The sequence below is a fragment of the Equus quagga genome, chromosome 5 (assembly GCF_021613505.1).
Source record: "Equus quagga isolate Etosha38 chromosome 5, UCLA_HA_Equagga_1.0, whole genome shotgun sequence".
Lineage (NCBI taxonomy): Eukaryota > Metazoa > Chordata > Mammalia > Perissodactyla > Equidae > Equus > Equus quagga.
This window is the reverse complement of record NC_060271.1, coordinates 44,572,256-44,599,011: the sequence shown is the minus strand read 5'-3', so window position 1 is coordinate 44,599,011 and position 26,756 is coordinate 44,572,256. Positions and strand designations below refer to the sequence as shown.

The window sequence follows — 26,756 nt, the reverse complement described above, 5'->3', positions numbered from 1 at the left end:
CGAGTGAGACATGTTTGTTGTCTTAAGTTGCTAATACTTGTCACGTGGCAAAAAATAACTCATATAATGTTATCATTCTTAAGACCTCAGCTAACTAGGAACAAGCCTTCTGGAAACCTGGAGCTTCCAGGATGGTCCAGAATTGGGATGCAGCCACAGAAGGCCAAAGAAGCCCAGGTCCCCCCATGACGCTGAATCATACCTGTGCGTGGCTGGTTGCATCCATAAGAGATGAGCCTTCTTCTGGAAAAGAAGAGGAGCCTTCTGAGAGCAAAGGCAAGAGGCAGTGAGGGGAAAGCAGATGTTGTAGCAAGCCTGAGGACGCATCTGTGCAAGAGGGACTGCATTTGCCTTTTGCACATGGTGCAAATGTCTGGGAAGGAGCTGTGGTCAGCAACTTTCCAAGAAGCACCCCCCCAGGCCGTGGGCCAGCGCCTGCCCTCTGCCAGGGCCAGGCACAGTCAGATCCCAGCCTCCATGCCCATCGCTGTGCACCCCCACCTGTTAGCACGTGAGACCCTCTCCCAACTCCTGTTATTGTCCTATTTCACAGATGAAGAAACTGACACTTGGGAGGGTGGAGAGATTTGCCCAAGGTCATCCACCAATAAATGATGGAGTTAGGATTCAAACCGAGGGCCAGATCTGAACCCCGACAGGGCCTTGCCTCCTCCCCAACACCTGGAATGGTCTCCTTGGGTCACCCAAAGAGGGTGGAATTATGGCTTCGACCCAGCCCTAGGAGAAGAGAGAAATGTGTGTGGTAGGCTCCGCTGAGATTTCGATTTAGAAACAGTTACCCTCTTCAGTGTTCAAAATGCTCACTTTGGATCAAGAGATCTCACTAAATGAAGGTTCCCACCACCCGAGTTTTCTTGTGCTCTAGAATCTACAGTAGGGAGACAAACATGGCCTCCTTTTCCAGTAGCTTGAAGTAGCTCCCAGCCACCCACCAGAGTTATAATTTAATAAGGATGACCCCGGAGAGTAAAGCACAGCAGAGCGTGCTCCCAGGAGTGCTAAAGTTACAAGTCCACTCACCTGCTGTGTAACAGTCCTGGTGGAGGTCACAGTGAGCGTTCATTTATCACACATTCGTAGTCGGCTGGCTCCAGGCTGCAGGGCTGCTGGCAATGCCCAGTCTAGGCTGGTGGCTATTGCATGTGCAGCCTGGCCTCTTTGGACCAGCCAGGTGGTCTGGGGCAGGTTCATCCAAGATAACGGCAGAGGCTCCAGGGCAAGTCTCGGATGGCCACGGCTGGAGCTGGTGCATCGTCATTCTGCTCACTCTCCATTGGCCAAAGTGTGTGTGTGTGTGTGTGTGAGCATGTGTATGTGTGTGCATGTGTCTGTGTGTTGAGGGGAGGCATCAACCACCCAGCAGAGGACGTGGATACTGGGAGAAGTGAGGAATGAGGGCTACTGGTTCAATCTCCTGTACCCTCATACCCTTCGTCCATGCAAATTAGATTCCAGCTCAGTCAACCAGAACATCTGGGTAACCAGAACAGGTGGTTCCCAACCAGGCCCGATCAGAAAGTATCTTCTGCTATTTTGTGTCTCCATCCTGCACCCATGAGCTCGGGTCTGACCTTTCTTCGTAGTTTCTCGTTTTAAGCTGCATCTTCATTTTCTTCTCTCTCCTGCATGCGCTGAATTCTCCCCATCTCATGCAAGGAGCTCTGGTCAATGCTGAGAGGCTGTGGATTCCATTTTTAATGCTGAGTCTGAAGGGATCAGTGAGAGAGGGAGGGAGGAAGAGAGGGGGAGCCCTTCGCAACTCCAACTCAGACCCCCGCCTCCAGGCACATTTGCCCCCAGAATAATACAGTCATTTATCCTTAGCTCCAACAGAGGAATTGAGGGTTATGTAGTCCAGGCCCCCATTTCGCAGATGAGGAAACTGAGGCTCAAAGAGAGAGAGTGCTCGTGTGTCTGGTCATGGGCGCCTCACCTTGGTCCACTGGACCCCAGGACTTCTTGCAGTTTATCTGGTTTATTCTGGTGCTTTCCCTCTTTGCACAAAAACGTGCTCGTCCGTATTTAAAGTCACCTCATGGGTCCGCTTTTCCAGAAGACTGCCAACCCCAAGTCTCAGGGCCAATCTCAGGCCCCAGGGTTGCCTGGAGGGGCCCGTGGGGCCCTCAGTCAGTCCCTGAAAGAGTCTACACAGCGAGGCCTTGCCAAAGCTGCAGCTTTGAGGACAGCTTAGGACCTCCAGGAATCCGTTTTTGTGTTTTCTTCTGGACTAAACTCGGCTGCCTGCCCTCTCACCTCCTCTGCACCCAGAGCCCTGGGCCGCACGTTGGCCCTTCTAGAAAAACTGAAGTTGAGAAAACACCCACAGCAAGAGGTTGCAGGGGAACCGGAGTCTCGCACAGCCTCAAAAAACCGCCCCCGCAATTGCTGGTTAGTTACGGAGGGGATGCACTGGGCCAGGCGGACACTGCCTTAGCCAAGTGACCGCACCTGGCTTAGCCCGGGATGGACAAACACGTGTACCTCCTGGTGGGATATGCGAGAAAGACACAGCTTGCAAAAAGGTTTAGTCCCATCTAATGGTGAGGCAGCAATCAGACAAATACAAAACGTGGGACAGTCTGCTAGACAAATGGCCTGAGCTTTTAAAAAAAGATTCAGTGTCATGAAAAACAAAAATGAAAAAATGGGGGGCTTTGGGGGTGCTAGATTAGGAGAGGTGGAGGGAAATAACCAAGGCCATTTGTGGACCTTGAGTGGATCCTGGGTTTTTTAAAAAGCCATAAGATATATTTTTGGGATAATTGGGAACGTTTTAATATAGGCTGTATATGAGGTGGTATTGAATTAGTTACCTTAGATATGACCGAGTATTGTGGTCGCGTAAGACAAAGTTCTTATTCTCAGAAGATGTTTGCTGCCGTCTTTAGGGGTAAAGCACAAGAGATCACAACTATCAAATGTTTCAGAAAAATGTGTGTGGGGAGGTGTAGGGAGAGGAGCAGGAGAGAGAGGGGAAGGGAATGCAGGCAGATGAGGTGAAATGTTGTCTAACTGGCGAATAGGATGAAGGGTATATAGGTGTTTGTTGCTATTCTAATTTTTTACATCATTTCTGATGTGTGAAAGTTTTCAAAATAAGTTGGGGAGAAGGAAGACAGTGCCCACATGTGAGCCTCCTGACCTTTTAGGTCCCCTGCCATCCCTGTCAGCGAGAGAGCTATGATTTACTCAGCATCTTTCCTCCCGGGTTCAAAGTGTTTTCATATCTTACTTCTCTTTGCTCCTGTGAGAAAGTGTGGGCAGACCTCTGTGAGCGCTTCGTGCCTCAGTTTCTCCAAGTATAGATTGGGGTGGTTTGCTCAAGGTCACACACAGACCAGGTGGACATGCAGGAAATGGAGGCGCCCAGACTGCAGACTCCCAGCCTGCACCCCAAACCAGCACCCTCCCAGCTGCCAGGCGCCCCCACCCCTCCTGTGCCTGGTCTGTTGTCAGATGGTTTCTGAAGCCTTTCTCCCCAGCTCCGCCTGCCTCCCACGCTCTGTGGTGCAAGCCCAGCACTGCCTAGGATCCACAGCATCCTCACTAGGATGTTGGCTCCTCAGGGATTGGCCGCTGGGCGGAAGCAGTGGCTCCTGATTGGACAGTGGCAGCTGCAGAGTAAGGAGGTGGGCTCTGGGCAGGTCGACTCTACCCCTGTGACTGCATCCTGAATACAAAGCAGGGATCGTGGGAAAGCTTCACCGATCCTCCCCCTCCACTGTGAGGTGGCAAATGTGCCAGCCCCCCAGGAGGAACGAGGCCTGCGGTTCCTCGTACAGGGGGCATCGGAGCGTGGCCAGTACCCTGCTGTGGCTATAGACTGGAGAGCTGGCCGCTGGCTCAGAGGAAACCTGACCTTCCAAAGTCCAGGCTAGGTAGGGGTGTGGAGGGGGACAAGTGGCCTCCCCAGCCACACATCCTTAAGTGCAGCCAGTGATGCTGGTTGTCCCTGCACCTGAAGCTTCCCCGAGCGCCCCCCCTCCTTGGACAGAGCAGGCATTGCACCCTCCAGAGAAGACTGCCCTTGTCCTGCCTGCAGCGCCGTCCCCAGGCCCTCCCGGTGTATTCTGTTTGCAGTTAACACAGACTGCCCACCCGCTTCCCTTGTGCTTCTTCCGGGTGGGCCTTCAGCAGGCTGAGTCACAAAGTCATTCATTTATTCATTCATTCATTCAACAAATATTTGAGTGTCTACTGTGTGCCAGGCACGGCTGTGAACACAACAGAGAAAACTGCCTGCGTTCATGGAGCTGGCATCTTGCTCAGGAGGGAGACGCAGATCTAAATGGGGCAGCAGGTAAAGTGTGGGGTATGTTAGAAGGTGACAAGTGCCAGGGAGAAAAGTGATGCACGGAAAGGCCTAGGGGAGTGTGGGGGAGACGGGGTTTGCGATTTAAGATAAGATGTCCAGAGAAGACTCTGTGAGAAGGTGACCTTTGTATAAAGAGGCGGAGGTCAGAGAGGGGGCCCCAGGAGGAGCAGGGGGCCCTCTGACCCCTGATCTCTGGGGTCAGAGAGCTACTGATGGAAGGAAGAGCAGGTACAAAAGGCCTGAAATTGAGTGTCTGCTGGGTCCATGGGACCCCAAGGAGCCAGTGTGGCTGGGGCGGAATGAGCAAGGGGGCAACAGGGGATGTGGTCAGAGGTCGGGGGGCGGGGGGGGCAGGGCCCAAGGTTGTCGCTAAGATTTGGGCTTTCACTCTGGGTTGAATGGGAAACTGGGAGGTTTGAGCAAAGTAACGACATGATCTGATTTATGTTCTAGAAGGTTCACTCTGGCCCCTGTAAAGTAGTTGATAAGGGGTAACTGCGGAAGCCGGGAGAACTGTCAGAAAGCTGTTGTGGGGACCCCCACGAGAGAAGGTGGTGCCCTGGATCAGGAAGGAGGTGGTGGGGACCGCTGTGAGAATTTTGGGATCCTGGATGTTTCTGAAGATGATCCAGCGATGGGAATGGCTGTGGGAAGAACAGGGCCGGGGGAGTGAATCCGAGGCACGTCTCTCACATCCTCAGAGATGCCGAATGGGGAGTTGAAAAAATGAGTCTGGGGTTCGAGGGAAAGTTGGGTGCTGGAGATATAACCATGGGGGCTTGCAGTATAGTGACCGAGTTCAGAGCCAGAAGACTGGTGGAAACCTGAGGAACTTTGTGTGGATGGAGAGAAAAGGAGATTCAAGGCCTGAGTCTGGGCAGCTATGGAAGTTAGAGATCAGAGATGAGCAGGAAGCGGCCAAGGAGACTGAGAAGGAGCAGCTAGAGACAGGGAGCAGCAGAGCCAGGAGCTGAGCGAGACAGCGGAGAGCAGGCACTGGGGACTTCAGAAGGAAGGAGTGGGACGTTGTCATCTTGAAGAGTAGGGGAGAGAAGGGCCCCGGGCAGGGGTCAGCAAACTTCTGTAAAGGGCCAGGGAGTAAATATTTTAGCCTCATAGGCCACAAGGTCTGTATTGCAACTGCTCACGCTGCCCTTGTAGCACAAATGTGTGGAGGTGTTTCAATAAAACCTTACTTCCGAAAATCGGCGGCAGGCCAGGTTCGGCCCACTGTCCATAGTCCAAGACTGAGGCCCCAGGCCAGCGGTCCTCAACGTGTGGTCCCTGGACTAGCAACATGGGCACCACCTGGTGACCAGTAAGAAATGCAGATGCTTGGGCCCACCCCTTATCTGTGGAATCAGAGACTCTTGGTCCTCATGCTGTTTCAAATGCAGATTGAGTTTGTGATTCTGGAATTCTGGAAGGTAAAGACCCCTGAGTGCCCTGGCTGGGGGTTGGGCACCATTTCTAGGCAGCTGGACCCAGCCAGCTGCTGCCATGGAGGAGACAGCAAGGTGTGGAGTGGGCCGCACCCCCCAGGCAAGGGCATGGGCACCCCGGTCTGCTCTTGGCTGCCTGGCCCCCATTCCCTTAGCCTGTGTGAGGACATCCTGACCCCACCTCTCCCAAGGCCGCTGGACCAGCAGGTTTGGACAGGCCTTGGGGACAGCTCTCCTCGCAACAGGTGGTGCCTGGTGCCCCATGCACCCTTAGCCCTGTGGCCATGGTTTACTGTTTGTGTCCCTCACTCACTCTGGAGTGCCTCGAGGCAGGGGCTCTGGGCTGTGGTACCGGCAGCCTCCAGCACCTGCGCACAGTAGGGCCTCAGCAAATGTTCTGTGGGCTGGTGAGTTCACCACCCTCTGATTTAAGATTAACCACTTAGTGAGATGATCGGATTTCATGCCCTGAGTCACCTGGGAGAGCAAACTCCAAGAGCAGCCAATGGGCTCAAAGGAGAGGCTGTCCTTGAGGCTCCCCAGGCCCCAAGGCCACAGGGACTCAATTCCCCCGGAGCCGCATAACCAACTGCTCTCCCAACAGTTAGATGGCAGCCACCTCTGGGCGTGTGGTGGCCCAAAAGTGCAGTGCCTGTCGGCGGCTCGGGGCTCTAAGAAGTTTCTTGCATAGATCTGGGCAGGTGCGCATCAGGCTGGTACCTCTGGTGACGGTGATGCTGAGGGAACCCAGAGTAAAGGAAAAGGTGACCAGGAGGCCTTCAGTGTCCTCCCAGAGCCAGTCTGCAGGGCGATGGGTGGACAGGGCCGAGTGGCCAAGGTCCTGTGTGAGAGGAGCACCGAGGGGCCCTGGGCGAGGTTCGCCTGGATTACGTCCTCACAGCTGACGAGGAATTGCCTGATGAGCCAGAAGACATGGATTCAGCATCAGCCCAGCACCTGCTGTTTTTCTTTTAAGGATTTAAATGCATTTTTATTTCTTTCATCATTCCATTCCAAATGAGGCTCTTTCAGGATAAAACTCTGGGGACCCTTCATTGACCCCACGTCTCCATCATCTCTGTGAGGTTGTCACGGTAGTGACTCTGACCTGTATTTTCTCTCCCCATTTGTCCAGCGTGTTCACACACACACGCTCAACCCCTCAGTCAGAGACCTCAGTTATGAGCGGGACCTAAACCTGCACCACGAAGGTGCCAGCCCCAGGGGACGGGGAGTGTCTGGAGGAAGCCCACATCCTGGTGACGGTGACAGGAGGTCCCTGGGAATCACGTGAACAAAGCCCTCCAGCTTGGCACTCGGCTGGGGAGTGTGCTTACCCTCCAGTTTTGGGGCCCCATCACGGGTAGGGCTGTGTTTTGAGCCCAGACCATCCCTTTACCCATTGGCGGAGGACCACGCGATTTTGGATCTGGGGGCTGTCACTCTTTCAGGAGCCATGTGTTAACCCCTGCCGAGGGCCAGGCCCTGTTGTAGGTGCAGAGGATATAGCCGTGAGCGAGACCAGCAAAATCCCTGCCCTGGGGAGAGCTGGCGCTCTAGAGAGGGAGCCAGAACCCAGGGACAGACAGCAAGAAGCTTGGTTGGTGTTACCTACACAGCGTCCCTACACGGGTCGGCTGGCTGAAGCTGGGAGAGAAGCCCTGAGCGTGAGGTTAGGGGCGGGCTCGCCAAGGAGGTCCGACAACGAGAAGGGCTGTGGCACAGCGTTCAGGCAGAAGAACGGTCAGTGCAGAGGGCATGCACTCAGCCTGTTGCGAAGGCCAAGGCGGCTGGGGTCCATGAGTTAGGGGTGGAGGGCTAGAGGGCGCAGGTGGAGAGAGTCAGGAGGCAGAGCGTGGAAGGCCTGGGCGCCATGACCAGGGGAAGGAGAAGAAAGGATGACGTGACCTAATGTACTTTTTACAGGGAGTCCTCTGGCTGCCGGGTGGACAGGACTGCAGGCCTGAGGGTGGAGCGGGGGATCCGTTCAGAGGCTGATCCAGTGGTTCGAGTGAAAGGTGACAGCCACTCAGCCCAAGGGTAGCAGCAGCAGAAGTGAATGGATGCATGTCGGCTGTCGTAGTCATTATCTGTTGATGCATAAAATATTACCACAAACTTAGAGGCTTAAAACAACTTTTATTCTCTCAGTTCCTGTGGGTCCGGAGTCCTGGCACTGCTTACCTGGGTCCTCTGCAGAGCTTTTCTGAGGCTTCACAAGCCTGCAGTCAAGATCTTGGCCAGGGCTGGTGTCTCATTTGAAGGCTTCACTTGGGAAGGATCCTCTTCTAAGCTCCCATTTGAAGGAGTCATTCTTGTGGGCTGTTGGAGTGAAGGCCTCAGTTCCTCGCCACATGGGCTCCTCCAACATGGCAACTTGCTTCATGAGAGCCAGCAGGGGAGAGAGCCTGCTAGCAAGACCGAGGGCGTGATCTGTGTTACCTAATCGTGGAAGTGATGTCCCAGCACCTGTGCCTTGTTCTCTTGCTTAGGACCAAGTCACTAGGTCCAGCGCACACTCAAGGGGAGGGGGTTACACAGGGGCATGAGTCCCAGGTGCTGGGGGTCGTGAGGCATCTGACAAGCTGCTTCCTTAAAGCTGAGCCGTGGTACCAGCAAGTTGCAGTGGGCTGGAGTCAGGGGTCAGGGAAGATGAGGCATCAAGGATTACCCTGCATGACCTTGGTGCCACTTCCTGGGACGAAGAAGATAGTCCCAAGTTCCGAGTCCACAGATCCCCTCTGGAACCGCCATTTCTGCATAGTTTGGGCAACAGGAAAGTGCTCCCAGAGCCTCAGAAAAGCAGTCGAGAGGGCAGAAGGACCCCCACGAAGCATTGGGGTGGGAAGTGGAGAGATGGAGTGGAAATCATTCACAGAGTCATTGGACCCGATCATCAGCCTTATCTGAGCCCCCGGGTCCATCTGTCTGTCTGTCTGATGAGGGACATACAGATCCCTGAGGAACTGGGCCTTCACGATCAAGACGCCGTTGGTCTTTTTTAACCACCTCCCCTCCCACTTGGCTTTTCCTCCAGAACCTTCCCTCCGTGAAGAAGAGAGCAGGTCGGGACCAGTGAGGCCGGCTCCATGTATCCAGAATCAACCACGGGCTCCCCTGCTCGGCTCTCCCTGCGGCAGACAGGCTCCCCCGGGATGATCTACAGGTGACCCCCCCCCCCCCCCCCCCCGCCCCCCCCCGGGTCAGCCTTGCCTCTGAAGAGGAGTCCCCCTGGGTCAGTCTCCTTCCCTTGACCCAGAGGGAAGGACCAGGGCTCTGAGTGGCACGCAGGCAAGCATTTTCTCCAAGGAAAGGAATGGAAGCTTTTAAAACTAAAGTGGGAAAGAAAAACCCAAGATTTGCTGGGTGGACCCAGGATTAGACTCCTGCCTTGTTCCTGACTGCTCTGAAATATTCCACTGGAGGTGACAGAGGCCCGAGAGTGGGCTGGGGCCCCTTCCCGCTTCCCTTTCTTTCATCTTACACATCGCAGCTCCTGTAGCCCCCTGTGTCCCACCAGCTCCCCCAATGCCCTGAGGGAGCCTCAAAGCCTTGCAGGCCTGTAGGAACCATGTCTGCCCATTTTCAAATGCTGGGGGAGGGTGGGGGCGGCCAGGTGCTCAGGGGACACCCTTGACCTCCTCCTTGTGACAGCCACTTCCAAATCCAGCTCTGGGTCTTTCTGTTTGGAAAGTAGTCCAGTTTGGACCACAGGGAGGGCATGCAGAAGGCCTTGGGTGTGAACTGCTAGCTCCGTGGACAGAGCACAGAACCCAGGTGGCAGTCACTGTTACGAAAGATGAGGGCCCAGGTGCAACCCCCAGGGCCCTTCAGTCCTTGATTGATTGGACCTTCCTAGATAATTGTTAGCACCTGAGTCAGAGCACATGTCCATGGAACCCACAGGGGAACTGGGTGTCCCTCCTTCCTCAAGATCCTAAAAAGAACCCCATGGCCACATGCAGACTTACCAGCATGTGGGGTGATGGGCACAAGAAGATTTGAGGGTTTTCAACTATTGTTCCAAAGCATATTTCATTAAAACCCAGACAGACTGTCCCCTCAAGGTTACCTCTTGTCTTCGTTTCCTGTTCAATGTGGGATTGAGGCCAGGCACAGAAGGACCCCCTAGTGTCCCAACACAGCGGGCCTCTGCCTGTGAGTGCCACTGGGTGGCACTGCTGCTGAGCACTTGGTACCCATTGCGCATCCTCCTGACAGCCGGGAGCAGAGCGGGGTGGGGACGGGGCTGCGGGCGTCGCTGATGCTGCCCGGGCTGGCCCCTCCCTGTGGTTAATGCCAATTGTGGACTCTCTCTCTTCTCTCCCCTCCTTTCTCTCTCCTCCATTGCTGTCCGCAGTACTCGGTATGGGAGTCCCAAAAGACAGCTCCAGTTTTACAGGTAACGAGCCCTCCGTTCTCCCTAAAACCCGCAAGCTGAGGCAGGGGAGTGGGTGGGAGGGCCACGCCCATCCAGGTCAGGTGTGCTGGTGATTTCTCAGAAGTGAAAATCCCCGGATAAGATTGGTGCCCACCCACACACCATTATGTACTGTCCCAATGAAAACGTGAATTCCCATTCACTGTATGTGCTAATCTAGAATTCGCTTTCATTTGCACAAATGGACTTCTGACACCTGCTTAGCTCTCCCCAGATCTGCCATAAAACCTCACTGCTCGGGTGGCAGGTGAGGTGCTTGCCTGTCGCCGCGAGTTTGTGCTTCTTAGGTTATCAGAGTAAAAGACGGTGTGGCCAGCCCAACCCTCTCCTCCTTTCCGGGATTTGAGCTGATTTGTGGCCTACAGAGCTCAGGGTAATCAGAGGCCAACACCTTTCCGGGGAAGTGTGGCTGCCCCGCGGCCTGGGTTGGGGTTGGGGCAGGCTTCTGACCTCTTTCCGATGCGTCTCCCTGTTTGCGAATCGGTGCGCCGGTGTCTGCGGGCGAGAGGCTGTGCCCTAGAGGGACGTGGCGTGGAGAGGCCCGGGCTCGCGGCAAAATCTTCTAGGCCGGTCCTGTCCTCCCTCTGGGCGGCCTCTTCCTAACCCATAAAGTTCGGGGTGCTCCACAAAGACACATGCTTCTTGGGAAGACTCTAACTCCAGGAATTCACTTTAATTGACATTTTCCTCCTGTTGGGAAAATGTCAGGGGTACAGAACCCATGGGCCAGCGCCGCCAGCTTTGGGACTGTGTGGGGATTCAGTGTGGCTCTTGGCGGCAGGGCCCTGGTGTGTGTTGTGCATCTTGGTGTCCAGGCCTGGGAGGTCTCTCTGTCTAGAACCAGCTCCCCAGGGTCACGCACACCCACTGGTGACAGCCGTGGGGCAGTTACTGTCCATGCACCAGGAAGCTCGGGCAGTGGGTGCTGGGCTGGGCACTCAGTTTCCACGTGGCATTTTCCTTCCCACAGCCTCGGCACCTCTGCACAGGACCGTGGGCCTGGGTCCTCAGACTCATTTTGCCACTGTTTCAGGGCCTCCCGTGAGGTCTCACTCCTTACAGGGAGCTCTAATGAGATGACCAAATCTTTGATTCTACTGAAATTTTTCCTAGAAAAGATTTTGCCTGAAATAGTTAGGTCTGAACCTGGGCTTGCAAATGCTTTTATTGGATGAAATGTTTATCGTCATCTCTGTATGTGTGGCATAAGATGTCAGAATGCACATGTGAGATTCATCCCAGAAGGATGTGACCAGCGAAACCAAACATGCACTTGAACTGCATCCTCAGCGATCCCAGGCCTGCCTCACTCCCGGAAGGAAAGGAGTAGGGGAGACAAGTAGGCAGAAAAATCCCAGGCACAGACGGGCCAGTGGAAAGGGCCTTGCCCGTGGGAGACACGGAGGAAATTGCTGGATGTGAATGAGTGGAAATGAAACGGTGTTCCACGCTCCTCGCTGGCCCTCGGAACCCATGGATCCAACCTGCTGCCCACCCCTCTGGGCATGCTCTGGATGAGCATCCTGTTCCTGTGAGGCCTTCTTGCCCCAGGGTGAGCTCTGTTGGAGAGCTGGACCCCGAATCGGAAGACCTCCCTCTCAGCCTCTCAGCTCCACATTTGATGCCACAAGCTTTGGCCATCCTGCCCTTTGCATCTCTAGTGTGGTTTCTTCACAGGGACACTCAGCGTCTCTTGCGAGGCCTCTGACAATGACCGCCAAGGGGGTGGGATCTTTGTTCACTGTACTCGGTGCCACTCCCAGTGGGGCAGCCTCGTCTCTCAGGCACTGACATGGCTGTGGGGGGTGTGTGAGCCAGTCAGCAGTGTGGCACCCTCTCCTCTACCAGGTGAAGGTTCCAGACGTGCACCCTGCCCTCAAGCAGCTCACAGGCTGGTCAGGGAGGTGAGACCCTGTATCTGTCAGCTCTCACACAGAATGCTGCATAACAAACAAGCCCAAATGCAGTGGCATAAACACTAAGCATTCATTTCTTGCCTATATGTCTGTAGGTTGACCGGAGCGAGTTCCTCTAGGCTGAGCTCCGCTGGCTTTGTCTCTGAGCTGCAGGTTGGGTCCAGGTGTTCACCGTCTCCCCCTCCTTAAGCTGGGGTATCTCAGACACATTCCTCTCATGGCAGAAGTGCCAGAGGAAAAGCAAAAACATGTAATGTCCCTGAAGGCCTCTGAAGGCCTACGGTTAGAACCGGCACCCTGGCACTTCTGCTTATTCTTTCCGCCTAAGCAAGTCTCGCCCCAGCCCAATATCAAAGGGCAGGAAAATATACTCCTCCCAGTGCAGGAGGAACTGTAGTCATGTGATACAGAGCAGGGTACGGGATCAGCAACAGTAATGATATCTACCCCAGAACCCGAAAGACTCTGATAATATCTAGAAGGCAAAACTTGTCGTGGGAAGAGTCCACAGAGCTGTTGGGGTTCGGAGGAAGGAGTGGTCCTGGCCAGCTGAGAGTAGGGGAAGGCTTTGTGGAGAAGCCAGCACAGGGCTGTGAGCCAGACCTTGAAGGCTGAGCAGGATTCAGCACAGAGACCAGGAAGAACATTCCAGTAGATGCAACAGCCTGAGCCACACCTTGGAGGAGTGGACAGAGAACAGGAAGTGGCGGTTCAGACTGGGCCATGAGGGATGGGATGGAATGTGACAAGAGGCCAGACTGTAGAGGAAGATAAGGGTCTGATGGGCAAAGACCTTGAATGCCGAGCAGAGGAGCTTAGACTGCATTCAGTGGGCACTGGGGAGCCATCAATGGTGTTTGAGCAGGGCAGGGATCATATCCCTGCTGTAGGAAGGAAGCCGGGTCACAGGGAGTAAGATGGGGGACAGAGAGGCTGGATGTGGGAGACCAGGAAAGATGGAGAGGGGCGAGTGAAGGGGAGTCAGTGTCAGAAGCCACCTCCACGGCGTTTGACGACTGACCGGCAGGCACTGAGAGGGACGTTGCGTTGACTGGGGGAGTGGCGGCCCAGGGGAAGGAGATGGGCCTCGTTCACAGTGTGTCTGGCTGATGACGCCACCCAGCAGTGAGGCCCAGGGCCGCCTCCAGCGGGGGGATGACGTGTGACAGAGGCCGGAAACTAACATGGCAGGCTTGGGCCTCCGAGAACCGTCCCAGTGCCCTCACTGAGGCCTCACCAGAGAGTCGCCCACTGCTGCGCCTCTGGCTCGCGGCCCCTCCTGCCCACCCAGTTCATTTACCTTCTGCTCCGGGTCTAAGGCAGTGGTTCCCCCGGGGTGACAGCCACCTCGTTTGCAGGTTTGTCACAGCTAAACAGCTCAGCCTCCATCCAGAATCCCACTGGCACCAGTGCACCCTTTTAGAACTGGCTGTTCTATGTCAGAATTTTTTGGCATCCTGGGATGACCCACAGTGCCCCCAGGGTCATGACCCTGAACAGGGGCCCAGGATAGCCTCACCCCAGAGCTCAGCCTCGAAGCATTTCCCAAACCCCAGGTCAGCACGTGTGCTGTGAAGAAAGGTCCCTGTGCCCCTGCCTGGAGGCAGTAGCAGCATAGGGTCCAAAGAGCAGACTTCTAGAAACTTCCAGCCATTTATAGGTACTGGGAGTATAGGGTATATGATCCAGGGCATGTCCCGGCAGAAGGGAGGAAGGGCGTCCATCCACGGTGCTGACAGGAGGTCTCGCCAGACCCCAGCCCCTTCACTGTGGGCGTGGGGGTGTCACATGCTGTGGGGACCCGGCTCCCCCACTGCAGACAGTTAGGAATGTGATGGGGCGGAAGCTACAAGCCAGGCCCCGTCCTCAAGTAACAAAAAGCGCAGCCCGCTGCTCTCACCCGTGGTCCGTATGTCTGGCACTCGGAGCAGTGGAAGCAGAGGCAGAGGGGTGTCTCCCAGGGAATCACAGGACCCCAGCCAGTGCCCCCCCCACCTCCAGCCCCGCATGCGGGAGCGGCCTTGCCAGGTGGACCGGGCAGCTGCGCTTCCCGGGCTTTTAGGGGAAGCGGCGCTCGTGAATAATTCAGCCTCTTTCTCTGAGATGAAAACACCCTAATAGGACTAATGGACTCGCTGCCTCCACACGCGACCCTTGTGGGACTCTTCTCATTCACCAATTGCTTCTGACGTTCTGCAGTGACACTCCCTAATGAAAAAGCTGCTGCACCAGATCCTCAGAGCGTCTGGTGGACCCTAATAAACCAGACGCTGTCCTTTTTAACAAGCAGACGCCTGGAAGGCAGGTGAGTGGCCCCGTCAGCTCCAGGAGCGCAAGTGGCAGCGCCTTCTTCTAGGGTTGCTGCTTGGGGGCGAGCATCCCGGGAACCGAATAACAGAGGGACGATATTTGGGGATGTGTTTGGCTGATCTGAAATGAGACCCAACTCTATTTTTTCAAAGCGGAAAACCTCAAAAAAGGCCAGCCCCAGGTCCCCGTGAGATGATAGCCGGAGGCGGAGGGTGGGCATCTGCGCTTGAGCATGCTTGCCTCCCGGTCCTGCGAGCAAGCGAGCGCCTGCTGGCCGTCCGTGTCTGGGGGAGACCTGGGCAAGCTGCTCCTACCTCCGTGGGCTCCCCACTAGGGTTCAGCATTTTCAAGTTTCCTGGGGGTGGCAGCAGGGAGGTCTGTGGCTGTCTGAAGGTCTGTCTGGAAACGCAGGCCGTGAGCACGGGGCTGCCGTTCGGGCCTTGGTTTGCTGATTTTTCTCCAGCGAAGATCGTTTTGTTCCTACCGTGACGCAATGCCGTGCATTCTAGAGCCGCGCTCGAATGATCCGCTTCCCCTGCATCCCGCTTTCAGGAACTCTGGCTGCTTTCTCTAACATCGAGGCAGATGTCGCTGTTTAAGAGATAGTCAGGATTCCTTGCACCCCTCATGTCTCATGCTTTGGTGGCTGTCAGTAAACAGACCGCAGCTCAGCAACGCCGGGTGGAAGGCTGTTCGGGGGAGGTCAAGATTCCCACTGACTTAATGAGGTTAACGTCTCCATTTCGTTTTTCCGTGTCACGGTGTTCATCCACGTGAATTCCCCGGAGCCCCCCAGTCCACAAGAATAGATGTGCAAAAGGTAGGCCCAGAACCTGCAGGCGCGACGTGATTAGTGACGGCTGCTGAGGAGGGGGCTCACTTTCCTCAAGATGGGGTGTGGGCTCAGGATGGTGAGGAGGAGGAGCGAGAGGTCGGGGTCACTGTGCTTTGGAGCTCTGAGAAGCGAGGGGGCCGAGGCAGGAGCTCCAAGGATGTGCTCCCCCTCCCTTCTCCCAGGAGTGTCTTCCTGGGGACCCTTCATCCGAAGACCCAACCCTGCTCGGGTCGCCTTGGGAGGAAGCGGGAATAAGCCCCAGCATGAGGAAGTCCCGGGAGCCAGACTGTCCTCTCCCACTGGGCAGCACTGGTGACTGTTAAGTCCCACTCTGCCTTCTGTGTCCTCCCCCCTCAGGGTGGGAGGGGGTCTTGCCTCCCTCCAGGACCTTGAGAGGAGGAACACCTCCCAGCCTCTCCCTTGCTGTGCCCACACCCCACTTCTCCACAAATCCCCTGGCCCGAACCTGCCCTGGCACCACGGGACACTCACAGCAGGAGGCTCTGGGCTCCTCTGAGCTGCAGATGGCCCCGCCCCACCCACAGGTCCTCCCAATGAAGGGTCACAGCAGAGGAGGCCGGGCCCCACAGAGAGGGGCCCTCTGGATCCTGGCCGCACCCATCTCATCAGGAATGTGTGCTCTCTGTGGGACTTTCTATCCTATTCAACATTCTCTAGTGGTGTCTGGTGTCCGCACAGCTCCCTCGGGTCACTCAGGCCCATGTTCGCGTGTACCCTCTCCCTGCCGGCCTGCCCCCTCCCCACCCTGTTTTGTGTATTTTGGTCCCCACACAAGTTACCGTAACTGTGTCATATCCCACGCCTTGTTGTCAGCAGCCGCCTCCCCACGTGCAGCAAGCTCCTGCTGCAACGCCAGCCCCTGTCCAGTTGTCCAGGCTGGTCCCATGCAGCCCGAGGCAGCCTATGCAATAGGCCTCTGCTCGTCCCACTTCACGGACGTGGAGACTGAGGCTTGGCGGGTCAAGCTGTCTGACTCAGTAGCGCTGCGTGGGTACCCCTGTGCAAAACCTGGCTGCTTAGCCACTGTCATCCCAGCCCCAGGGCCTTGGCTAGATTTCCAGAGCCAGACCAGACCAGGGTTGCTTTTTGTGGGTAATATCTTGAAAGCTAATGGCTATTGATCTCAGCCTGGCTGGGAATGTACATCTGAGGTGGGCTCTGCTTTTTGGGTGAGCTCCTGCAGCTGCAGCCTGCGTGGCTGGTCTTCTCTCTGAATGCAGACCCTGCTTTCACCACCCCCCCCCCCCCACCACCACCAGCAGCCTCTGGAACAGCTGCCTGACGCTGCCCTGTGTGCACTTGAAGGTGGGGGGGGTGGGGCGGAAGGGAGGGAGCTGCTGCCTGTGGGCCTGCAGGGCACTGTTTCCTGAGACAAACCCCACCCTGGAGCCCCACGCCCCTCTGCTGCCCCAGAGCAGTTCTCCTGGAAAGTGGGGATTTTTGTAGAGGGACAGCCCTGCCTGCTTTAGTGTCCATCAGAGACCTTAATCCAAACCCTTGGGGACACCAGAGGTCCTGGGCCCTGCAGGCTCCCTCTGTGGATCTGAGCCACGGTGAATGCAAGTTCTGGCCTGGGGGCCCCCACTCCCCACAGAAGGCAGCCTGCAGAACGCCATGCCTGAGTCAGGGAGCCACCTCCAGCCCCGCCAGGTGCTGCCGGGCACTGCCAGGGAGATGCTCAGCTACTGCTGCAGGCACGGAGCAGACAGCAACGGAAGCAGACAGAAGAGTGTCATCCCCCCACCCCCCCAGCCTGGACCTGGGGGATCAGATGCGACAAAAAGATGATTAGAGAAGACTCTAGCCATTAGATGATGATACGTGCCATGGAGAAAAAAACGCAACAGGAAAGGGGATATGGAGTGTGGAGTGGGGCGGAGAGCTCACCCAAGGAAGGGTGAGCCCAGGGCGGCTCCCACCACCTCGCCCTCAGGCACTGAGCTGCAGCCTCTGCAGCTGCCTCAGCTCCGGGGACAGCCCCTCCAGCCCTTCCCAGGGATAATCGAATTTGTTCTCCCTTGGAGCAGAGGTCGGGGCAGTGCTGGTTCCTCCAAATCCCAGGGCCCGGCTCCGGCACCCGGCTTTGCAGCTGACCCTGCAGAAAGGGGGGCTCCGTCTTACCTTCTGTCCTCGGTGAGGATGCTGGGGCCGCTGTGCAGGCAGCTACGCCAGAGTAGAGGGCTGTGGTCAGGTGCGGGGTGAGTCCCTGGACTGTAGACCACCCCTGCCCCCCGAGGCTGTGTCCTTGTTGCCTGGTCAAAGATGCCGCAGGATGTGGACGCCCAGCCATGATGCCACCTGTCGTTGATTCACTCACTTATGCAGGTGAATTAACGCAAATGGTAGCATTCCATCATGCACACACTTCTTCCTCTTGCCTTTTTTTTTTTACCACTATCTTTTAGGACTCATTGCATATCAGCCCATGTAGAGACGCCTCATTCTTGATGGCAGCACGACTTTCCATGATATGGCTGGACTGTCGGTTACATAAGCAGTTTCCCCATCGATGGACGTGTATGTTGTTTTTAGTTTCCAAGAGTGTGTGACGTTATTCAGGATGACTATTTAGCAGTGGTTCTTAATATTTAAGCTTTGAAATTTCCCCATCCGTACTAAGCCTATTCCCCCTCTTTGTCTTCCTGCCTTCTCTTGCAAAACTTCGTGGATTGTGACATACTTAGTTATCATAGAGCATGGCGCCTCGAGAACTGTGCTGGTGCGATGACGCTTTCTACAAGTAGAGAATGCGTGTGTGGACAGCCTTTCCCTTTAGAAGGCTTGAAACAAACGCACAGGCCCTTCCTGGGGCGGGGCGCCCCTGGCATGTGGGGTTGAGGTGCCGCGTGGCCTAATCACACTAGAGTTTGCTTCAGCAACAAGTGCGTGGCTCGCTGGGGACAGCCCTGTACTGGTTTTATGCTGCGAACGCCTCCAGAGAGCGCCGTGATGTCACGTCTTCTTCTTTGGGGGCTCAGGCTGTCTGCATGCTCCCCGTGCCCCCATTTTCATTTGGAGCACTTTTGAGTTCTGCCGCCTGGAATGCAGCTTCGCCTGTGCTTGGCTCACGAGTGCGGGGGCAGAAGAGGGTGACTTAGCCAGAGCTCCCGGCCAGTGCAGCTTTGAAGACGGAGAATCTCATGCCAAGAGGTATTTACATCCTGGGCCTGGCCCTGTCCCCAGGCGCCAAGACCCCTTGGTGGCTGCTCTAGTTGGAGGATGTGTCTCTGCAGCCGCCCTGCCCCAGGGCCAGCGTCCAGCCCGGGCCCTGGGAGTAGCAGTACACTCTCTAACCCACCGCACCCGGCATTTCCCGTCTGGACAGTGGTGGCCTCCAGGCCGGGCGGCACCATGTTGTCCATGACGTACAGCGAGAGCCTGAGGAGCGTGAGCAGCAGGTGTCACTCGGACTGGGCCCTGCACCCCGTCCGCCAGACCGACACGCTGGAGCTGCAGCGGCTGCGGGAGGTGCGGGCGGCCGCCCAGGCCAGGAACATGGAGAGCTTCCTCCGCATGCACGGCCTCTCCCTGGACAGCTGCACCGCCCGGCGCACAGGCATGAAGTACCGGTAAGGCCAGGCTGGGGCTGGGCGGGCAGGACGCCGGACGCGGCAGGAGGCCGGAGACAGGCGCTGCGGGAGAGAGGAGCGCGGGAAACGTGGGTGACGACTTGACTGTGTATCGGGGTCGACGTTTTATGTTTAAAAATGCCAACCATATAGAAATGTACAAAAGACAGAAATGAAAGTGTGCATAGGCCTATCCTCCCAAGAAAGCACTCTTAAGCTAGGTATACCCTCCATGGGAAAAGGGTGTGGTTTCTTGAAAAGACTTTGCAGCAGGGGTAAACGTACTATTTCATTTTTCTTCTTGCAACGTCATGGAGACAAATTAATTATTAGGAGTTAACTAAACATGAATTAGCGAAAATACCTCAATTCATCATCTCTAACAAACCCATGTGGCACCAGAAACCCGTTGGGTCCTGGGGGCCAAGATGTGCTCCCCTCCTTTCCGTCCTTACATTGGGCTGTTCTCCTGGGAAGTGGTTTTCCACAGGTAGCCTCTGATTGGTTGCTGCTGCTCCATCTGTAACTGTGATGGCGAAGGCTGTGGATTAAATGACCTTGTGTTCTCCGGGGCACAGGCTTGTGGGGCTAAATTTCCTGTGAACCTCAGAAGGACATTCTGTTTAGCTTGCTCCTCATTGGAATCAGCATCTGGGACAGTGCTCCAGCCCGCCCACCTTCTCCTCTAAAAGCCTCAGAAAGCGGCCAAAAAGCCTGGGAGCTTGCATTTTCATTTATAAATTGCGTATCTGCAGCTTTATTCCCCTGCCTCCCCAGGAACATGCCCTTGCCAGAGGCAGTTGGCCAGAGGGGACACTCCCCGAAAATAAAAATACAGATGCCTAATTGAATTTGAATTTCAAATTAACATCAATTTACTTTTTTAGTCTAAGTATGTCCTGCACTATTTTTGGGACATACTTATGCTAAAACATTATTTGTTATTTACCTGAAGTTCAGATTTAACCAGGTGTCCTGTATTTGATCTGGTGACCTGGAAATCTTTGGCTTCCATCCAGCAGGCCCCAGGGGTTATCTGGCTGTTCTCTGGAGAAGAGTGGAGGCCAGCCTGTTGCTTTAACATCTTCTGTGGAGAATGTTTGGGCCTTTGGCTGATGGTTTGAGCGTGTGGTTGTCTTTAAAGGAACAAAACACTTCAGCTGTGAGCCCATTAGATGGCAGAATCCTTAAGACTTTGTATTCTATCTAAGCTCCAGCTGAAAGGGAAGGACAAGGGTCAGCTAGTTTGGCCCCAAAGAGCTCCTAATTCTGATGGAAATTTCTCAAGAGGGAGATGAGACTGTACATTTTTTTTCTTTTTTAGCTAGTCATTGATACTTTTCATTAATTCACCAAGTGTTTATTGAGGATCTACTTGGCTCCAGGGGATGGGCGTGCCAGATGCCACATGAACAAGACAGACGGGGTCCTGTTAACTCCTCGAGGAGGGAGGCAGAGAGAAAGCAAGTGGACACCTAAGGGAGTAAGGGGGGCCGGGGACAGCTGAGACCCGAGCCATCTGAAAGGAGACATTTGAAGATGTGGGACAGAACCTTCTGGGCCAGAGAAACGGGTGCTTTTGGGGAGAGAAGGCCTGAGTGGCCTGGCCAGAGTGAGGTGCAGAGCAGCAGGGATGAGGCAGGGCGGCCGGAGTTTGTCCGCCCCGTGGGAAGACCCGGCTCCCTGCGTTGATGTGATTTGTGATAGAGGGTGCACAGGGGTGTATTGTGTACCCCAGAATTTCATCTCCACCCGAAACCTTATTTAGAAATAGGGTCATTACAGATGTCATTAGTTAAGACGAGGTCATACTGGAATGCACTGGGCCCTAAACCCAGTGACTGGTGTCCTTACAAGGCCACGTGGAGACACACAGGGAGAGGCCATGAGACAGTGGAGGTAGAGATTGGACTGATGTGGGCAAAAGCCGAGGACCGCCTACAGTCTCCGGAAGCTGGAAGAGGCAGGTGAGACCCCCCCGCCCAGAGCCTTCAGAGGGAGCGTGGCCCTGCTGACACCAGCTCTCAGACTCCTGGCCTCCAGACTGTGAGAAAATCAGTTTCTGTTTTTTAAGCACCCCCAGTTTGTGGTACTTTGTTACAGCAGCCCCAGGACACTGACACAGCTGGCACAGGGTGGGTGGAAGGGATGGGGACGAATCTCTCATGTGCCTGACACCCCAGGAAAAGGTCTGTGTGGTGTCTGAAACATGCAGAACCGACTGGGGCCTAAATACCCTGGGAAAACGGGCTTCCCAAGGGGTAGAGGACACCGGAAAACCACTGGTGGCGCCTTTAGCATTTGATGGGCCAAAGGTGGTCGCACCTTCGGACCGTTCTTTACCTGGCGGATTTCATCTTGCTGGGTTCAGGGGGGTTTGTTATCTGGGAACAGGGCCTCCCCACCCAACGCCACCAGTTATTAAAGATCCCAGATAAGTGCCGTTCCGCAGTTAACATCCCCATCAGCAGCTGGACCGGGACTCAGTTAAACTTGGTCTTATATAGTAATATAAAAAAGATAATGCCTCCAGATAGATGCTGCTCGGTGGAGCTAGAAGACACGCGTGCCACAGGCCAGACATTTTATCAGCTGAACTGAGCCTGCAGCTGGGGAAAAAGCTTTCTTGTTTAACTTCTCCCATTTTCTTTAACTGTCCTCGACTCTTGCTGTTCAAAAAAAATGCACTAAATTTTTAAATCCGCACAGTCTCTGTATAAGCTGCCCCTTTGTGTGTCCGCCTGGTTGTAATGATGGAGAATCCAGAGATGTGGCCTGACAGGGCAGCAGCTATGGCCTGGGCCCACACGGTGCCAGCTGGACCCCCAGCCTTGGTTCAGCTGTGTTCCTGCTCTGCTCCCCCATGGCACCAGGAAGGAACCCAAACTCCCCACAAGCCCCGTGTGGCCCGTGCTGCCTCTGATTTCAGCTTGGCCCCCTGTCCCTCCTGCTCAGGATGCTCCTTCCTTCCGTGTCTCAACCACAGAGCTCATTCTGTCCTCAGAGTCCTAGCACACTCTCTGCCCTCTGCCTAGAAGGTGCGTCCTCCAGATTTGGACAGGGCTGGCTACCTCCTGTCGTTCATCTCTTAGTCCTCAAAGAGGCTTTCTCCATCACCCAGTGTAAGTAAACACCTAATGAGTTCTTCCCAAGCTCAGGATCCTGTCCTGTTGTCGTCCTCACACTTCCCACTCTCTCTCTTGCCTTGTCCTTGCCCTTCTGGACCCCACTGAGAGCAGGGCCTTTGTCTGCTCCCAGCACTAGAACATTCCAGGCTTCTAAAGTGTGGCTGGATGGTGTTGAGTGGTCTCCGTCTTAACCCACTTTCCAGAACATTCCCCTGTACACTGTGTCTCCTCCTGCTGCTTTCCTGACATCAGGACTGGAGGCTGCGGCTGAGCCCCTAATGCAGCCCAGTCAAGGAGGGCAGGGAGCCCTGGGCATGAGCTCCCGGCAGGGCCGGGAGTCCTGCCTGCCTGCGATTTCTGGCTCTAGATCGTGGGCTCTTCCCATGAGCCCGGAAGATCGCCAGATGGTATTTGATTTGTGGTCATGTTCACTGAGCAGACTTTACCTGGTTGCTCGGTTATCCACAGGAGATAACTTTCAGCTGGGCTAGTCGGGGGAAGGCTTCCTGGAAGAGCTGGGAACCCAGGTGTGTCTTAAAGGACAGGTAGGAAGGAGGACACCATGGGCAGGAGCAGAGGCTGGAGAGGGCCAGTGGGGTGGACAGTCTAGGAGGCTCAGCGGGGACAGGTCCACCTCGAGAAAGGTCCTGTATCAGTTTCCTGGGGCTGCCCTAACAAAGGGCCACGAACAGTGGCTTAAACCCACAGAAATCGGTTCTCTCACAGTTCTGGAGTCCAAAATCCAGGCGTCAGCAGGGCTGTGCTCCCTCCGAAGGCTCCAGGGGAGGACCCATCCTTGCCTCTTCCAGCTTCTGGTGGCTGCAGGCCATCCCTGGCATTCCATGGCCTGTGGCTGCCTCACTCCGGTCTCTGCCTCTGTCACCGCATGGCTCTTTTCCCTCTGTGTGGATCTGTCTGTCTCCAGATCTGTCTCTCCTGATAAGGACAACAGTCGTTGGATTTAGGGCCACGACCTCATCTTAACTTGATTACTTCTACAAAGACCCTATTTCCAAATAAGGCCACAATCACAGGTGCTGGGGGTTAGGACTTCAGCAGATCTTTTTGGGGCACATTTCAACCCACAACAGGTCCCAAGGGGCTGACTCAACTCCTTGAGCCTGCAGGGACTTCTGTGGGTGTTTTGGGAGGAATCCCAGCTCCCGGCAGGTACCTGTGTGACCTTGGACAAGACACCTGCTTTCTCCACATCTCAGTGTCCCCATCTGGAAGGTGGAGACTTTAGTCACTTCCTCACAGAAGTGTCCTGAGGACTAAATAAGTTGGTGCTGTGACTCTAAACTCCACACTTGCTCCTAGTGGGAGAGAAACACCAGCCTTGGGATCTCACAGGTGCACACAGTTCTCTTGGCAATGCAGCTCACGCCCGTGTGGACACGAGCAGATGTGGAGGAAGGAAAGGGAAGGGAAGGAAGGAGGGAGCTGGCGAGACCAGCCAGTCATTCTGGAAGAGCTGCCGTGCCAGGAGCAGGGGCTGGGAGGAAGCCAGCCTGCAGGGGCGGAGTCTCCTCCAGGACCTCCAGGGTCTCTCTGGAGGGCCTGACCAGGACCATGGTGTCAGCTGCCTGTGGCCTGCGTTCGTGCCAGGACTGCTTCTGCTGGCAGCCGGCTGCCATGCTGGGGCCCGGTAGGTCCCGACCTCTCCAGCCCAGCTTCCCTGCCTGAAGGGACATAGCAGCAGCCCCCCACCCCCCACCCCCCACAGGCTGCTCTGAGGGGAGCAGGGGGAGCTGCAGGCATCCTCGCACGTCTGCTGGATTGCTCTGTAACCCATCGCGATAGGGCTCAGCGCTTCCCAAGCTGGCCTGGCCACGGGCATCGGGACGCATCTCAGCAGCATAGAGCCCCAGGCCCCTGACCCAAGAGGCTCTTCTCATGGGGCAGGGACAGGGCCCCTGGAGGGCTGGCTCTCCTTCGTCCCCCTGGAAAGGCGGGGGTCTGCACACCTCAATCGGATCCGCAGACGGTGCCCAGCAGCTCCCCGGGACTGCCCCCCGCCCTCATCCCTCCATCTGAGGGTCTGGGAACAGGAGCTCCGCAAGGCAGGGGAGGCCCGGCCGTTGCGCACCTCCTGCCCTACCGCCGCCTCTGTAGATGAGGCCTTCCTGACTGGCCTCTCTGTGCCTCAGTTTCCCCAAGCGTGAACCGGACCATCACAGGGTCCACCTGGAAGGTGGTGGGAGCTTAGTGAGCTGGTCAGACAGCGCTTGGTGCAGAGGCTGGCATGGCGAGCGCCATGTAAGTGTGTGCACTGTGGCTGTCGTTGTTGTTGGTATTATTATGCCTCAGAGGTGCTTCTTAGAATGAAAAGAGGAAAGGCAGAAGGGCTTACTCGGGGCTGGGCACAATCGCTTGGTCCGCGACAGCAACTAAGAAGTGAAAGGGCCTTTTCAAGGCCAATTCGACATGTTCCCCTTTTAGGGTGAGTAGCACTGGACATGGCTGGGGTGTGGGCTCCTGAAGGAAGCCACAGCCACAGCACTCCGCCCCCGAGGGGTCTTCAGCTCTTACCTAGCAGATGACACCTCCTCCAGGAAGGCCACCAGTCTGCCACCCCTTGCTCTTAGAAACTTCAGGGGCCAAGGACCTCCCATCCCACTGCTCCATCAGGGCAGCCCCCAAATCTTTAGCAGCTGCCCCGCCTCCTTTGGCAGAGAGTCACACTTTGGGTGCAATCCATGCTCCGTTCAGTACGGTCGAGATGGCCTCGCTAGTACTGAGGAGACATACAGCTGCTTGTCCTCACTCTTGAGTTGCTGCTGCAGTCCATGCTTTTAAAAGCCACCTTTAAAACTTCTACTCCAGGCCTCATTCTGTACAGGGAGAGTGTCCGTCCCCTCCCACTGTGAGCCTGTCACCATCTTGGGGGAAGAGTCTGGCTGGGTCCCAGCTTTCCCATCTCTTCGCCCTCCTGGGGCAGGTGTGGTGGGGGGTGGTCCCAGGCGGCTGCACCGGAAGCTTCTGTTCCAGGAAGCTCTTTTTCATGGCGTTCCACGGACACAGAGCAGAGCACTTAATTGGGGTGGCTGAGCCTCTGATTAATCACAGCAGGAGCTAGCTGCTTCATTTTAATGACAGCAAGTACTAGAGAGGCCAAAAAAGAGCCCAAAAATCTTTGTGGATCAAAATCAACCATCCGCGCTCGGTACGTCTGCCCTAAGCCCGTTTCAAGTCGACTGACATGGTCTAGGATTCAGCTTCTTCTCCACCTAAACACGTTTGAGAAGAGACTCTCTTGGGGTGACGAGTAATTGTGGCAAGTTCAGATCAAGGTTCTAAGCTTTTGGCTCCCCACTCTTGTCTAATTCTTGAGAGTTTCTGAGAATATTACAGGTCATGACTCCTCTTTTGGGCAAATAGAAAGTTACAGCCTCTGGCCGTCCTTTAAAAATCCACCTGCCCGCCCCCCACGCTTGGCCGTCCTGGGCTGGATGCAGCATGTTCGTCCTGGATTCCCCGGGAGAGGGGAGAGTTCTGAGGTCGGATGTTCATTCCCATCATCCCCACAACACGTTACAACGGGATGGAGCAGGGGCTGGGGTTCCGCCACAGGGCCCCTCGGGAGTCCTGCAGAGGGAAAGCTTGACTCCCGCTGATGGCTGGGAGGGGTGCTTCTTGCCGAAGGGAACCAGCAGCTGGGTCCCGGCCCCCTGGTATCTCTGGGGAGAGCGTGGTCGGGGCACCCTGGGAGGAGAGAGAAGTTACCGGTGCTTGGGGGGCTGGCTTCACACCGCATGTACTATCTGAGCTGATGTCAGAGGGTGAGGAGGAGATCAAAGGCAGCGAAACGGGAGGGGCACTCCCACAGGGAACAGCACGTGTGAGGCCCGGAGCCTTTTGAGGCTCTTAACTTTTTTTGGTAACAGTTTTCTTGAGATATAATTCACATACCATATACCCATTTAAAGTATACAGTTCGATGGTTTTAGTATATTCATAGTTGTGCAAAAATCACTACAATGAATTCTAGAATTTTCATCACCCCAAAAAGAAACCCCATACTCTCATTTGCTGTCACGTCCCAATACCTGCTCCCCCCAGCCCCTGGCAACCGCTGATCTACACTCTGGCTCTAAGGTTTTGCCGGTTCTCGATGTTTCATATAAATGGACTCATACACTATGTGACTGGTTTCCTCCATGATTTTGTGACTGGCTTCTTTCACCGAGCATAGCATTTCCAGGGTCCCCCCCCGGGTTGTGGCATCTGTCAGTGCTTCACTCCCTTTCTGTGGCTGAATAAAGTTCTGTTGTGTGGATGGACCACATTTTGTCTATTCATTCATCAGTTGATAGACATTTGGGTTGTTTCCACCTTGTGGCTGTCGTGGATAATGCTCCTGTGGACATTTGTGTTCGAGAGTTTGTATGGCCGTGTGTGTCCAGCTCTTTGGGCACGTACCTAGGAGCAGAATTGCTGGGTAGGGCAGCGAGGCAGATGACCTTTCACACACTGTGGTGAGTACGTCTTTGTGGCTCTCACTTAATTCGGTGCTGATTAAGGCCCACCGTCTGGTTAAGGGCCACTCTGAGGAATAGGAAGATGCCAGCCCGTGTGGGATCCAAGAGTTTCCCAGAGCACAGAGAAGTGTATAAGGAAGAATGGGGTACGGGTTTCTGCATCCGCTAGGCCAGGCGCATAGCACCACTCAATGCTCTGGCTAGAAACACAGCTTCCAGGGCCCCGCCCCAGAGCTGCTGACTGAGCAGGTCAGGATTCTGCATTTGTAACAAGCTC

The 26,756-nt window shown here is 55.5% G+C and overlaps 1 protein-coding gene across 3 annotated transcripts in view; it reads left to right on the top strand.

The window, feature by feature from the left end:
* The window catches only part of KCNAB2 (potassium voltage-gated channel subfamily A regulatory beta subunit 2), an 88,829-nt gene that overhangs the window by 28,051 nt on the left and 34,022 nt on the right, over positions 1-26,756 (top strand). For 2 of the 3 annotated variants that reach the window (XM_046663471.1, XM_046663470.1), the window contains exons 2-3: positions 8,816-8,944; positions 10,139-10,180. In XM_046663471.1, the coding sequence (XP_046519427.1) occupies positions 8,868-8,944; positions 10,139-10,180 (119 nt within the window). In that variant the 5' untranslated portion in view covers positions 8,816-8,867. The remainder of the gene's footprint in view (positions 1-8,815; positions 8,945-10,138; positions 10,181-26,756) is intronic. The other variant, XM_046663472.1, reaches the window with a different exon arrangement.